Source organism: Miscanthus floridulus, chromosome 11 (assembly GCF_019320115.1).
Source record: "Miscanthus floridulus cultivar M001 chromosome 11, ASM1932011v1, whole genome shotgun sequence".
Taxonomy (NCBI): domain Eukaryota; kingdom Viridiplantae; phylum Streptophyta; class Magnoliopsida; order Poales; family Poaceae; genus Miscanthus; species Miscanthus floridulus.
In genome coordinates this window covers 82,390,444-82,404,001 of record NC_089590.1, presented here as the reverse complement: position 1 = coordinate 82,404,001, position 13,558 = coordinate 82,390,444, and the positions used below count along the sequence as shown (strand labels likewise).

At 45.1% G+C, this 13,558-nt stretch overlaps 3 protein-coding genes across 3 annotated transcripts; 1 reads left to right on the top strand and 2 right to left on the bottom strand.

Annotated features, from left to right (window-relative positions):
- The first annotated feature begins 20 nt into the window (after positions 1 to 20).
- LOC136491375 (uncharacterized) lies at positions 21 to 6,592 on the top strand. Its single transcript, XM_066487651.1, has 8 exons — positions 21 to 663; positions 2,360 to 2,928; positions 3,764 to 4,001; positions 4,208 to 4,456; positions 5,219 to 5,353; positions 5,559 to 5,741; positions 5,870 to 6,031; positions 6,116 to 6,592. The coding sequence occupies exons 1-8, from the start codon at positions 424 to 426 to the stop codon at positions 6,518 to 6,520; spliced, it is 2,181 nt and encodes a 726-aa protein (XP_066343748.1). The 5' UTR covers positions 21 to 423; the 3' UTR covers positions 6,521 to 6,592.
- A 331-nt stretch (positions 6,593 to 6,923) lies between these two features.
- Positions 6,924 to 9,555, bottom strand: LOC136491373 (thylakoid lumenal 29 kDa protein, chloroplastic-like). Its single transcript, XM_066487649.1, has 11 exons — positions 9,350 to 9,555; positions 9,143 to 9,259; positions 8,881 to 8,965; positions 8,750 to 8,784; positions 8,588 to 8,653; positions 8,468 to 8,507; positions 8,173 to 8,298; positions 7,948 to 8,054; positions 7,671 to 7,808; positions 7,412 to 7,546; positions 6,924 to 7,336 (listed from the first exon to the last, which is right to left on the bottom strand). Exons 1-11 carry the CDS (start codon positions 9,443 to 9,445, stop codon positions 7,226 to 7,228), a joined length of 1,056 nt encoding a protein of 351 aa, XP_066343746.1. The 5' UTR covers positions 9,446 to 9,555; the 3' UTR covers positions 6,924 to 7,225.
- A 250-nt stretch (positions 9,556 to 9,805) lies between these two features.
- On the bottom strand, positions 9,806 to 12,296 carry LOC136491374 (multiple organellar RNA editing factor 2, chloroplastic-like). The gene is made up of 4 exons (XM_066487650.1): positions 11,856 to 12,296; positions 11,660 to 11,757; positions 11,137 to 11,202; positions 9,806 to 10,189 (listed from the first exon to the last, which is right to left on the bottom strand). The coding sequence occupies exons 1-4, from the start codon at positions 12,185 to 12,187 to the stop codon at positions 10,038 to 10,040; spliced, it is 648 nt and encodes a 215-aa protein (XP_066343747.1). The 5' UTR covers positions 12,188 to 12,296; the 3' UTR covers positions 9,806 to 10,037.
- Between the last annotated feature and the right edge of the window lie 1,262 nt (positions 12,297 to 13,558).

Below are 13,558 nucleotides of genomic sequence, written 5' to 3'. Positions count from 1 at the left end.
TCTGCTCTTGGTGAAGCAAGTGGGTGGGCGGCACTGCGCCCGGTACGGACCAGTCCAGTCCAGCTAAAAGCCCACTTGTATTAATGAACAACGCCAATTTCCCCTTTTTTCCTTGGAAAAAAAGAGTAGAAAATAAATCTAAATGGGTGCAGGGAGACAGCTAGTGTGAACGCGGCAGGCCCCGTTCTCTGAGACCGAGCAGTGTGAATGGGCAGAAAAGTAATGGCAGGCAGAGGCAGACAGCGGCGAGAAGCAAGAAGAAAAGAGAGGCGAGTAAGCAAATCGAGGCAAGAAAGCGGGGTAGCCTGCAGCCTGCAGTCACCTGCCGCCGCCGCTGCCTCGCCGCGGTTTACAGCCTGTCGTTAGGGATTGTTGCCGTTGGGCAAGTCGCGCTGAGGAGACGAGGGCAGGAGGGGCGGCGAGATGATGGAGACGGGAGGCGCGGGAGCGGGAGGAAGGGACGAGAGGGTGCCGCAGTGGGGCGCGCAGGAGACGCGGGAGCTGATCGTGGCGCGCGGGGAGATGGAGCGGGAGACCGTCGCGGCGCGCCGCAGCGCGAAGACGATGTGGGAGGCCGTCGCCGCGCGGCTCCGTGAGCGGGGCTACCGACGAACCGCCGAGCAGTGCAAGTGCAAGTGGAAGAACCTCGTTAACCGCTACAAGGTAACACAAACTTTCTATCCTAGTCTCCGTAACTCTAGATTGACCGGTCTGTTCTGGACCACCAGGCATCGATGCTCTGCTGTACCGTACTAGTGTTGATGGCAAAATGATATGCATTGCTGGCCTGTGACTTCATCTTTAGGCTTAGCGTCCCCAAATTGCTCCTCTATCTAGATATCTCCATTTTGGGTTGTTAGGAGTATGTCCACAACCCCCATGTTCACATTTGCTGCATTATTTGTGCAACCATTTCCATAAGTAAAGGATATTGAAGAATCTTTGTGTTGAATGAAATGATGTTCAAGGCAATGTTGTTCGCGTATTCCTTCTAATTTGAATGAATGTACAAGCCCCTGCCTTTTGTTACAAAAAGAAGGGATTATTCAATTGTGAAACTCTGCTGCCTTCCGTTGTTGCTGATTAGAAATTGTTCATTTCTTCCAATTCAAGGTTGAGTGTCTTTCCTCTATATGTTCATGATGGCTATAGACAACTGATTTTTCAGACTTTATCCTTGCATTGTACATTTGTGCTACACATGATGGAACGTGATGCTTTCAATTACACATTTTGAAGTAGATGGATACCTAGTAATACTAAGATCTATATATAATATATTTTTTTTATCTTGTACTAATTAATTTACAGCACAGGGGATTTCTAAAACTTTCTTAGTCCAATTGTTGTTTCTGTTTTCAAGTTTTCTTCACAAATATCACATAGATGCAAAGCTTGATTTTGTTACTATATTTTGTATAACTTTCTTAGTCCAATTGTTGTTTCTGTTTTCAAGTTTTCTTCACAAAAATCACATAGAAGGTGTATTCCACTTCGTTTTGTTCTGAAATAAAAACATGGCACAAATGTTTTTAAGAAGCTAGGATAACTAAACAGATATCTAGGACAGTGAATTATTACTAGTAGTGATATAAAGGGAAACCCATATATCATTATCTTTGTTGACTATGAGTCTATGATGCATGAAAAGTCAATGTGGAATCTCAAGGGTATCATCCAGAATTGGTGTCTTAGTTAAAGTTTAAGATTTTCACTTTAGACTTTCTTCACATTTGTTAATTTGTCTGAGAAATTGCACTTGAACTGGCTCAGAATGTGACATTTTAACGATCCAAACAATTAAAGAAAAATTATAGCTGGCAAAAAGGAGGGGTGTTAAAATTATGATACTACCTGTTAGGTGCGTGAGAGCATGAATGCGCTGATTAGGTTTATTGAGAGAGAAATGCGCAAAACCTGTGCATTATTGGTGATGTTCCTGCAGACCACAGTAGTCATGTGTCATTGGTCTTCTGCTGCAATAGTTATAAAAGACTTTGTATTTTGTCTCAACGAGGATGTCAGGTAATAGATAATTATATTTTTTCATCAGGAGGGGATGAAAAATTGGAAGTTCCATGTTAGGTTCAGATTGACTCTGCTGTTGGGTTCGTTGGGCAGTGGGTCCAATTTCAAGCTTTGTATTAGAAGTTTTTCTTTTATGCTTAAGAAAACCCAGTTCCTACTTACAGGGACTGGCTGATTGTTTATTGTTTGTACACATAGTTGGTCCATCTTTGTCTTGTGGTCTGTCCACTTTCTTGTTTGCTTTGTGATTTCAATGATTAGTTAGTACCTTCATTCTTTAGTTTATTATAGGCACGAGCTCATAATTTTATGCATCCTTTCATTTCATCAGGGGAAAGAAACTTCTGATCCAAAAAATGGTAGGCACTGTCCCTTCTTTGAAGAGCTGCATGCCGTCTTCACAGAGCGTGCTAGAAATATGCAGCGGCAACTCCTTGAGTCTGAATCTGGAACTTCTGTCAAAAGAAAACTGAAGCGACCTGGTGGTGACCGGTCATCTGGGGAGTCTGATGACGAGGATGATGGTGGTGAAGAAAGTGATGATGAGAAGCCGATGCACAGCAGAAAGAGGAAAGCTGATGACAAGAAACAGCAATATCAAAGAATGTCTGAGAAGTCAAGAGCAGGAATTTCAAGCATCCATGAACTGCTGCAGGATTTCCTGGTGCAGCAACAGCACATTGATGTCCGGTGGCGGGAGATGATGGAGAGACGCGCCCAGGAGCGGGTTGTTTTCGAACAACAATGGCAGCAGACAATGCAGAAGCTGGAGCAGGAGAGGTTGTTGCTGGAACACTCGTGGATGGAACGGGAGGAGCAAAGAAGGATGAGAGAAGAAGCACGTGCTGAGAAAAGGGATGCGCTCCTGACCACTCTGTTGAACAAACTCCTACAGGAAGATCTATAGCAGGATAAGCTTGCTCTTCATTTCGTCAGGGTATAGCTGCAGTAGTGGACATTGTTTTCTCACCTTGTTTTATCAATTCTTTGTAGCTCCTACATATGTTGACATGTGACTGTTCAAAGAAAAATGTTTCTTGCAGCATTTCTATTAGGTTCCAAGGGCTCCTTTTCCAGTTATTTGGTGGAGTAAAGCTAATTTTATGTTTAATTGTGGTTGTAACTTGTAAGTATCATACTGCCAGGTAGGTCGTCTACAGATCAATGCTAATATGCTTGAGAGATAATTAGGCTCTCTGTCAGCAATGGACAGAAGTTCATATAATCTGCTTGTTCAAAAATAAGTTCTTGTGGCCTCAAAGAAAAAAAAAAGTTCATGTAATATATTTGCTCAAAGATAAATCTGCTTGTTCAAAATAAATCCATGTGGCCTCAAAGAAAAAAGTTCATGTAATATATTCACATGTTTTAGCAAAAATGCTTTCAGCTGACCGGCCTTGTATGAGAACAAGCGAACAACTGGATAAGCCCATCGGCAGCAGAAGGGCACTGCCCGGACGGCGACTCCGAGAGGGAACGTTCCGAGGGAACCGGGCAGCGCCGCAGCGGCAATGGAGGGCCAGCCGCTCCATCTCCTCCTTGCCCAGCCCCACCACCCTCGCCTCTCCGGCCTAATCCCCAACCACCCTACCCACTACCTGCCCACCTCCCGCCTCCGACTCAGCGTACACCGTCGCAAGCCGAAGCAGCTCGCCGCAGTGCCTTCGAGGCGTCCACCGGGCAGCCAGGCCGACGCACCTGGCCGTAGCGGCTGGGAGCGGGTGCCCAACGCGGTGGCGGCGCTGGTGCTCCAGCTGACCGTGTGCTCGCTCCTTTTTCTCTTCCCCAACCGTGCCCGAGTCCTCGCGCTCCCGCCCCCTCCGGGGGCCGCTGCGGTGGTTGAGGCGACGCAGGAGGAGGAGGAGAAGGAGTGGGAGACTGCGCTGCAGAAGTGGAAGACCAAGACCTACGCGCTCTCGGTGCCCCTCCGGGTCGTCGCGCTCCGTGGCTCCTTCCCTCCGTCTTGGATTAAGGTCTGGTCGCCCTCATCCACCAAGACAAAGCATCCCCTTTTGTCAGATTAATAGTTAAACCATAGCATAACATAATTGCATAAATTTGTGTGAGCATGGAAGCATGAATGGTGTATGGCCAGGGCCGCTGACCCTGGAATTCTTTAAAAGAAAAATGAATGGTGGATGGTGTGAAATTTAGTGAGATGTTCTTTTTCTGTTTGTAGGATTTCGTTGAAGTTCAGGGGAAGAGGCTCAAATTCAGTCCCGAGCTCCGTGCTAATCTTGATGGGATCTTCTCTGATATGTCACAATGTATGGACAAGGGTCAAGTTCAGCCAAAGTCCGCAATGGCAGCTGATGTCGTTTCCCTTGGTGACTCCTGGCTTGGCTATGCCATCCGTAAGGGATTGCTAGAGCCTGTCAAGAATGCTGAAGAACAGGATTGGTTTCGTAGCCTGAGTGACAGATGGAAGGTGAGAAGTGAAACCTCTACTTTTCCTTGACAATGTTTATCACTTATGTATACTTTGCCACAAGTTTGTGATCTTGCATTGCCTTGGTAAATAATTTACATGTTGAATTTGATTAGATTATATACGCTTGTAAGAAAATCTATGACCTGTGTAGGTTTCTATTCTCTACTGGATGCTGGCATATTATTAATATTCAATGATCCATCAATTCTGCTTATAAGTTATAAGTCATTTTAGAATTGTTCTCAAGAATTAGAATCCTCGAGCATTGACTGACATTTAGCCTTATGCTCTTCAGCTCTTATGTGCAGTAGGCATGCTAAATGGAGTTAGCTGTCGAGTTTAGTGTACAAACATTTGGAGGTAGCTAGGAGTAGGACCACACAAAGACATAGGCATAGGGAGAGATTGGAAAAGATGGCTCATTTCATGATCTGAATTGGGTTTGTTTTGCTAGGGGAACAACATAAAAGAAACAAAAATACCAAAGTGTCTAGAGGTTGTTGAATTGCTTTTATTTTGAAAGAGAATGCAAAAGGAACTTATAATGGAGATGGGAGGGAGTAATAAAGTAGTCTATCGCTCATTAGTTGCTTCAGTCATGCACATTTTCTTAGTCTTGGGTTTTGTCAGTCACCAGTCACCAGTCACCAGTCACTACACTATCTCTGATCTCGTAAGACTTTTTTGTAGCATAGCTTCTATAAATTGGCTGTGAAAATGTTCCTCTATGTACTTTGCATTTTCATTATAGTCTATCAGGTTCATTTGTGCAGGAACCAGAATGGAGAAGCAGATCCTAATGGTACAATATGGGGAGTTCCATACAGATGGGGCACCATGGTCATTGCTTACAAGAAAAACAAGTTCAAAACACATAATCTGAAGCCAATACAGGTGAACATTTTTTTTGAGAAAAAATATGCAATATTAGCCTAAACTTACAACGGCATGTTTATAGGCTTCCCTTTTCCTAGGCAAAATGAAATGTGAAGCATAGTACTGACTACTGGGACATACTTTTTGCTTGTACTTATTGATGCTGACTATCTTTGCTGTGTTAAACCTGGTTGGTGTTAAGCATATTGATTTTTATTTGTAGGATTGGGAGGATTTGTGGAGGCCCGAGCTTGCCGGGAGGATTTCAATGGTCGATTCTCCTAGAGAGGTGATTGGTGCAGTTCTGAAGCATCTGGGATCGTCATATAACACAGTTGATATGGAAATGGATGTCAATGGTGGTAGAGAAGCAGTCCTAAATAGCTTTACACAATTACAGAAGCAGGTTTGCACCAGATACAGCACATCCTTTTTGTCTCGTTCTTGAGTATATGTATATATGATCTAATATGGGCCATCCAAAATTCTGTTATGATTGATTGTGCTGGATTTGATATTGGTTGTCTTTGGTAGGTCCAACTATTCGACAGCATGAACTATCTGAAATCATTTAGTGTTGGAGATGTATGGGTTGCAGTGGGTTGGAGCAGCGATGTGATCCCTGCTGCAAAGCGAATGTCTAATGTCGCGGTGGTTGTTCCCAAGTCAGGCAGCAGCCTATGGGCTGATCTATGGGTATGTTATGGTTTTCTCATGTACTCCATAATGCATCGTCGTTTCGAACTATCTTATTGATTGTTGTGGTTTTATACATTACAGGCAATACCATGCGCGACAAGATTTCAGACTGACCAAATCGGCAGCCGAACCAGAGGCTCATCTCCACTGATCCACCAGTGGTTCGACTTCTGCCTGCAAAGTGCTAGAAGCCTACCCTTCTGCCAAGACGTCATCCCTGGAGCATCTCCACTGTACCTCGAGAACCCTGTGCCAGAGGTCCCTCAAGATAAGAACAAGAGGAAGCCGAAGCTGGACACGAACCTTGTCCGCGGAGTGCCTCCGCCCGAGATCCTGGAGAGATGCGAGTTTTTGGAACCCCTGTCAGGTAAGGCGCTGGAGGATTACCAGTGGCTGATGTCTAGGGTGCAGAGACCTCGACTTGGTTTGTTTGGGAACGCGTTGCGAAAGATGTCAGCTGTACTAGACTTCAAAAGAAGATTTTAGAGCCATTGTACTGTACTTGACCAAGGGTTTTTGCCTCGTGGTGCAACTAATTGTTCCGTATGTTTTCGATCACGTTGTTCTCATTTGCGGCAGTGGTGCGAGACTGCGAGTGGTGGAGGCAAAAATGGCCGTGACCGTGAGGACCTCAGGGCTTAGGCTGCCCCGCCGCTCGACGGCAACGCTCTGATGACCTCTGAGTCTGAGGCCGGTCAATGCGTTTGTTTGTGATGGGCATATTATGCCAACGACTGATCAGGAGGTCGTGCGGATCATTTTACACGATGTCCAATTGTCCATCATCGTAGGCAGCCGTGCTGACGTGAAAATGCCGAGCCATGAGCGGCAGGCCGCAGGCGGAAGGGCGCCTGATGCCTGCTGTCCTGCTTCTGATCAGAAACATGAGTTCAGTCATATCACTTGCACTTTGTTTCTATTAATTCTTCAATCGTCTCACGTACGTAAAGGGATTTACACAACACCGCACTTCTCACAAGCGTTTGGCTCACGCAAAACAAAATCGGAGAACCAATTTAACCATGTACAGGGACCATCCTAATTGCCGTGGGAAGAATGTCTGACAGCTGATGAGTAGCCAATACATGAGCGTCAGTGCCGAATCAAATCACTCTTTAGCAGCCAGAGCCTACCATATCATGAGCTCCTGAATCCTGGATATGACTGATGCAGGTGCCCGGCAAGCATCTCTTACAGTTTCAATTTGCCCAGGTCAATCTTTTGCTTAGGGTATGTGTAGGCTTCATAGTTTATCTTCTGGCCAAGGGAGCTCAGTTTTGTGAGTGTGGTTATCAGGTCTACCTGCCATACAGAACAAATAGGCAGCACAAGTCAGAATAACTGTGCACTGCCAGCACATTGATCAATTGATCTTACTTCATAGTCAGTCCGGGAGACAGTCTCGCGGCTCCGCTGGTACTTCTCTACCCATGGACGGCAATCTGGATCAGCTATCAGTCGTTCCTCGGTAGCAGCCTGGTCAGGTCCAAGGAACGCTGACATAACAGCAAGCTGCAAAAGGAGCCATCTTCTGTTAAACGTGAGACTGGTTCATGGTTTTTGCTATCTCTCATGGCAATAATGAGATCAGTTAAGACAGTTTATTGCAGCAATCTAATAAAGAGGTGGTAGTGACCTGGCGAGGACCCAACCCAACAGCGACGAACCTATCCTTCATCTCCTGCACAGAAGCTTTGCTCCACTCAGGCACTCTTCCCTCTGGATCTGCTTCTTCTGTGTCTGCTCTCCCGAATGTTTTTTCGAACAGACCCCACTGTGGTGGCAAATAATCAAAACAAACGTAGAGATAAAAATAATTTAACACGTTAAATTAGGAGCAGCTTGTGCAGAGTATATACTGAACACATGCAGCATCATGTGGCATAAGGAGCGATATGGCACACAGTGCATACCTGCCCATTTGAACCATATGCAGAGTATAGGGTTCTTCCCTTCTCTTCATTTCCACCACATTTGGCAATGGCAGCGTCAAGAAACGATCTCTTCAGTGCTGATTGTGCTGTTTCAAGAAAAAAACAAAATTCTTAATTTAAAACTAGCCCATGTACGGAAGAGCTTGCCGGTAAAGATCAACAGGTTTCATAATGGTAGTAAAACTGCACTGGAAATTATCGAACCTGCAAACTGGATCAGATCTGCAAATGAAATGGGACCTCCCTTGGAAAAGGAATCTATCTCTTTTTTGGCTTCAGTCAACAAATCCAATGCAGCAGAGAGCCCACTGTTTTCAGGTCTGCTTGTTTCTGGGCTTTATTTGAAAAATTAAGTATTAAATGGTGGAGCAACGTAACGGATCATCAAGGTCGAGAAACTTGTTACTTGTTAGATTATCTTCAGCTGAGCATTTTCTTCTCTCAAAACAAAAAACAAACTGAAGAACTGAAGAAGAGAAAAGGAAAAAGAAAATGCTACCTAGCCTGATAGACCCATTTGCACCTCCAGTTTTTGTGGCCTGCAGAAGAATCGAACCAACTCTCTAAACCAACAGAGGGACCCAAATGCTAATGATATAAAGCCATTCAGAGACCAGACCTTGTCATATGTGATGGCATCATTCAATGCCAAGGTCAACAAAGATGGAACGAGCTCTGGCTTGGCCTTCAAAAGATTATCAGGTTAACTGTTTCAGCAACAGAAGTGATAGATAGGTGAAAGAAAAACACTGAGTACAATGAACTGAAGTGTGTGTCTCACCTTTATGGCTACGTAGAGGGTGTCTTTGATTTTTGCTGCAAACAAGAGTCAAAAGACTTCAATTTCAATGGTGAGAATGAAACACAGCATTCAAGGGGGGGCAATGGAAGTAACAATGTGAGATGACCTACATTGGAACTCAGACCGTTGTCTACGCTCTATGAGATCAGCTGCAGTAGCCACTCCAGAGAATCTCGTAGAGCCGTCGATCATTTCCTAACCCAAGACATAAATAAACAAAGTTCAGCTTATCACCTCTGAAACAAAAGGCTATTCCTCTGAAAACGGTATAACAACTTGATGCTCTACCATCATGCTACATTTGTTTACTTCTGTGGCACCAATGCACAAGGGCATTGATCTTTTGTAAAAAATGGTAGCATTACCACGTACCAAACCAATGGCGGTCCCGATGCAGGTGCCAATGAAATGTCTCCGACGGAATTGCAGACGCTCTTTATGAGCAGCAGCCTCCGAGCCCTCAGCGTCAGCCCGGCAGCACACTCGAATCTGCGCAGGCAAACCAAAGATCACGCGATTCCGTCGGGGCTGAAATGGAATCTACACAGGCCAAACAGTAAGCTCAGGGGGCGTACGTACGTGCGGGTACCTCCGCGTCGGAGTCCAAATGGAAGAGCTGGCAGCGACGCCGTGGGCGACAAGCGGCGCGGTGGAGAGGAAGTTCGCTCCCGCCATTTCTCTGCTCGCCTCTGACGCTCGCTTGGCTGGTTGAGCGCTTTCAATGGAGGCTCGCAGGCTGGTGCGGCAGTAGCTCGCGAGGATAAGGCGGCGAATCGTGGATCACCTGTCCGCGCCACACGTTGCATATCGCGGGCTGCATTGCCTGCATACCGTTATCTCTACGAGAATGTGATAGTGACGGCATGCATATTATGAGTATATGACTGTCAGTGGCAATGTGGCGTCATGTCACCTGCAACAATAACGGGTTGGAGCACTGAAGCAGTTTGTGAGAGGGGAACGCGAACGGCCCAACGGACGGGCCCCTTCCGAGATGATCATGCAGTATATCATCTGATAATCATCAATAATTGATTAATTTCTGACTAAAAACGACTTTAAATTATCATGCGAAGTTAAAAGGATACATCGTTCATATCAACAAGAGGTACAAGCCCAAATGCATAAGCATGTAAAGCTTAAAAAGCGCAGCAAACACAACGGATGCCATTCTCATGTGTAGTGGGGGGTTGCTGCTACATCTCCAGCATCACATTTAGGCAACTTGTGGAAACCGTGGCATTTTCCATCTCCAGAAACAGCAACATCATCGCTGGTAAGACTGGTTCTCCCTCCGCTTCACATAGCGGGTCCGATCACTGTACCGGGGTCGATCTTGAGCTCTCTGAGGCACTGGCTCCACCCTTCTCTGCCTTTCTGGCGATCGCTGAACGATTTCACCGTTCACAAATAACTCAGCTGCAAAGAAAGATAACTTCATGAAAACCTAAGATATGTTCATATTAAGATGATTACGAATGAAAGAAATTTAATGACAGACTGAACTTGGAAAGGATTGAAATGTAAACGACACCAGTCAGTCAACACACTTGATAAATTGGGAAGAGACAAGGCATTCGACAGAAAAGCAATGAATTGTAGTCCATGAATATAACAAATGAAATGTGAGGCATCCAATAAAAGTGAAATTTCATGCCATACGGCAAGCTAAACAAAAATAATAACAGCAAATGTCAATTTTTTAACTAACCATTTAGCATTGAATGACAAAAAAAACTAATGTTATTAGCAGTTTCACACTGCTTTACATCTCTTTCAAACAATTCTTCACTTATTTCAGAGGAACGTGCAACGCAGCAATAATATGATTGATAGATATAAAACTACTATAGAAGGAATCCAGTAAGTAGAACTATGGCAAACTAAAGACAAAGATTGTTGGGAAACAATACTAGGCAACTGGGAACCATACAGCACAAAGTGAGCGTTTCTTCCAGGGCAGTGACAATTCAAGGATCTATTAATAGGCAGCATGAAATAGTCCTCAAAAAACAAAATGAACCAAACTCAACTTCACACTGCTTTACATCTCTTTCGAACAACATTTCTTCACTTATGAGTTATGTTAGAGGAACGTGCAGTGCAGCAATAATATGATTGCTAGATTAAAAACTACTATAGAAGGAATCCAGGAAGTAGAACTATGACAAACTAGCAAGACAACAGATTACTGGGAAACAATAATAGGCAACTGTGAACCATACAGCTGAAAGTGAGGTTTTCTACCAGGGCAGTGAAAATTCAAGGATCTATTAACAGCAGCACGAAATAGTCCTCAAAAAACGAAATGAACCACACTCAACATAAAGCTACAGGACACTTAGCCACTTAGGTAATAAACTTACCACCATAATCCTTGTTCTCAACATCAACATAAGAGTCAGGAAGCACAAATAGAACCCCTGGAAGGCCTGTTTTATCCAAAACACAAACCGCAGTTAGTGCAACTAGTGATACATGTAGTGTACTGAAAGTTCAGAAGATTTATATCTGTTAATGCTTATAGAAACAAGCACACGCATAGCACGATATCTGCAAACGGTCACTGAAGAAAGAATAAGCATAGCATGTTTCTAGTAGTAGATGTCAACACGTCACTTTTCATGATAAAATTGCTCAATGAACACAATAACATAGTACCTAAGCTCAAACAAGTAATGTGTCACGGACACAATCACAAATAGACCGCAACATTGTAATAGTTGAACATAACTAAGGCTTCAACACAAACATAAATCTTAATTTTCCATGTTATCACACTAGGCGACTATATCAACATTATAGCGCAACGCAAAATACATTAATTGAAACAAAAGATGACATCACATTGCATGTCTTGACTCTTGAACAAGGAACCAAACAAGTCACCTTCGAGTTTGTTTGAGGTCTCTTCATCAATTTCACACCCGAATCCAAAATAGCGCTCGCAGGATACGTTGTATATCTTCTTCTTAGCCTCCTCCTCGCTGCAACAACATACAGCGAATTATCCAAGATTATTTCTCATCCCCGCGATACATCCAAACCTATGGACATACTTGATTGAATGAGGAGTAACAATTACCTCCCTACCACCTGGGCAAGGGTCTGGATGTAGCAATCGATCATTTGCTGCTTGGTGGCGCCCTCGCCGCCGGGCTTGTCCATGACGATGAGCCAGTGCTCGTAGTCGCAGCCAGGGAACAGCGGGGCCATCTCTGTCGGCGCACGGTCACCGCCCTGACCCGACCGCAGCGGGGAATATGAGGAATCCGGCCGCCGCGCCATGCAGCGGACGGACCCAACGCCGCCACGTTGCCGCGGGGGACGGATGGAAGAGGAGGACGGGAGGCGCCGTGACGGGAGGAGCGGCCGCGCCGGGCGTGCGGCGACGAGGGCGCGCGCTGCGGTGGCCATGGGTGGCGAGGTAAGAGGCGGCTGGCTGGCCGCGACGGGAGAGGCGGAAGCGGTGGTGAAATGGCGACAAGAGGGGGTTTGGAATTGGATGGGGTTTTGATGAGGGGACCCGGACGACAAGAGATATTTGCTGCGTTTGAGCGTGTTGACACCCAAATGGGCCGCCCGTTAGCCTGCGCACCCTCAGACTGGAGGCCCAGATAAACAGCCTAATCAAAACGTCCGGCCTGCTCGTTTCTGCTACTGTAAGGAGTAAGGAAGAAGTCCTTCTAAAAAAAGGATGCAGAGATTAAAAAACAAACTACAAACCGGATTCACAAGGTTATTGCATCCGTTGCCAATACAACTAGACACGACCTGAACATGTTTATGCAGCATCTAAAATGCATAATATGATACCATTTTTTTTTCAATTCTGGGACCATGGTTACCATGAGCAACAGACCACGTCGCTGTTTAGGCCTTTAGGGTAGGCAAATGTAATGGTAGCCTGGTAGGAATGACCGAATTTTTTTTGTTTTTTAGCCCTTTTTTTAAAAGATTTTCATAAATGTCTCTGGAGGTATGCTTTCAAAATCTGGACCATTAGCTCGGCGCCGTAGTAATTGACTCCGAGATTACACATCTCGGCGCCGAGCTTCCTCGGCCACGTCGGCGTCGACGCAGACGTGGCGGTCACATGGCAGCCACCTCGGCGCCGAGGTCATTGGCGCCGAGCTTGACGCCAAGATCTATGGCGCCAGGCTTGGCACCAATGACCCCGGCGCCGATGTGGTGTTTTAACCCGCCGCCCAACCTTCCTGGCTGAAGCTTCTTCCTCTTCTTTCTTCTTCCTCTCGGGTTTTTTTCTCTCCCCACTTCGCCCTACCTCACGAATCGGCATATTGAACCTTGAAAACTTTGATTTGATCCGTAGATCTTCGAGAGCAAGGTATCCTCGCTCTCCTCCTAGTTTTTTTTGCATCGATTCGGTATATATTAGTCAAATTTTTCAACCTAAGAATCGTCATTACTTAGGGTTTCATGCAGTTTTTAATATTTGTATTATACAACCGTAAGATCCCAAGGCGTGGAAAAAGTAGCAAACCAAGGTAACCTCAGCGCATGTTGTTATATTATGGGTTCATTATTGTGGATCAAATGAGAAACCCTAGGTTTAGGGTTTAATATTAATTGCTTTCGGTTCTTAGAACGAAATTGGTTAAATTGTAGTTATGGCCGGATGATCGAAAATGCTTTTGACCCATTGCCTCTGCCTAGTAGTGTTTCAGTGCCCATGTGCTTTTGCGGCGATCCTTGTAAGGTAGCCAAGTCCGATAAAGAGGACACGTATAGGCAGAGGTATTGGATGTGTTCTAATTTTGCCTTTGA

Excerpts from the sequence above, each read along its gene's own strand:
- LOC136491375 (XM_066487651.1), top strand. The coding sequence starts at position 424 with ATGATGGAGACGGGAGGCGCGGGAGCGGGAGGAAGGGACGAGAGGGTG. Across the intron at positions 4,457-5,218 it reads GCCTGAGTGACAGATGGAAG|GTTCATTTGTGCAGGAACCA; the intron begins GTGAGAAGTGAA and ends ATAGTCTATCAG. Across the intron at positions 5,742-5,869 it reads TTACACAATTACAGAAGCAG|GTCCAACTATTCGACAGCAT; the intron begins GTTTGCACCAGA and ends TGTCTTTGGTAG.
- LOC136491373 (XM_066487649.1), bottom strand. The coding sequence starts at position 9,445 with ATGGCGGGAGCGAACTTCCTCTCCACCGCGCCGCTTGTCGCCCACGGC. Across the intron at positions 8,055-8,172 it reads AGATCTGATCCAGTTTGCAG|CACAATCAGCACTGAAGAGA; the intron begins GTTCGATAATTT and ends TTCTTGAAACAG. Across the intron at positions 7,809-7,947 it reads CATATGGTTCAAATGGGCAG|TGGGGTCTGTTCGAAAAAAC; the intron begins GTATGCACTGTG and ends TTGCCACCACAG.
- LOC136491374 (XM_066487650.1), bottom strand. The coding sequence starts at position 12,187 with ATGGCCACCGCAGCGCGCGCCCTCGTCGCCGCACGCCCGGCGCGGCCG. Across the intron at positions 11,758-11,855 it reads CTTGCCCAGGTGGTAGGGAG|CGAGGAGGAGGCTAAGAAGA; the intron begins GTAATTGTTACT and ends ATGTTGTTGCAG. Across the intron at positions 10,190-11,136 it reads TGAGAACAAGGATTATGGTG|CTGAGTTATTTGTGAACGGT; the intron begins GTAAGTTTATTA and ends CTTTCTTTGCAG.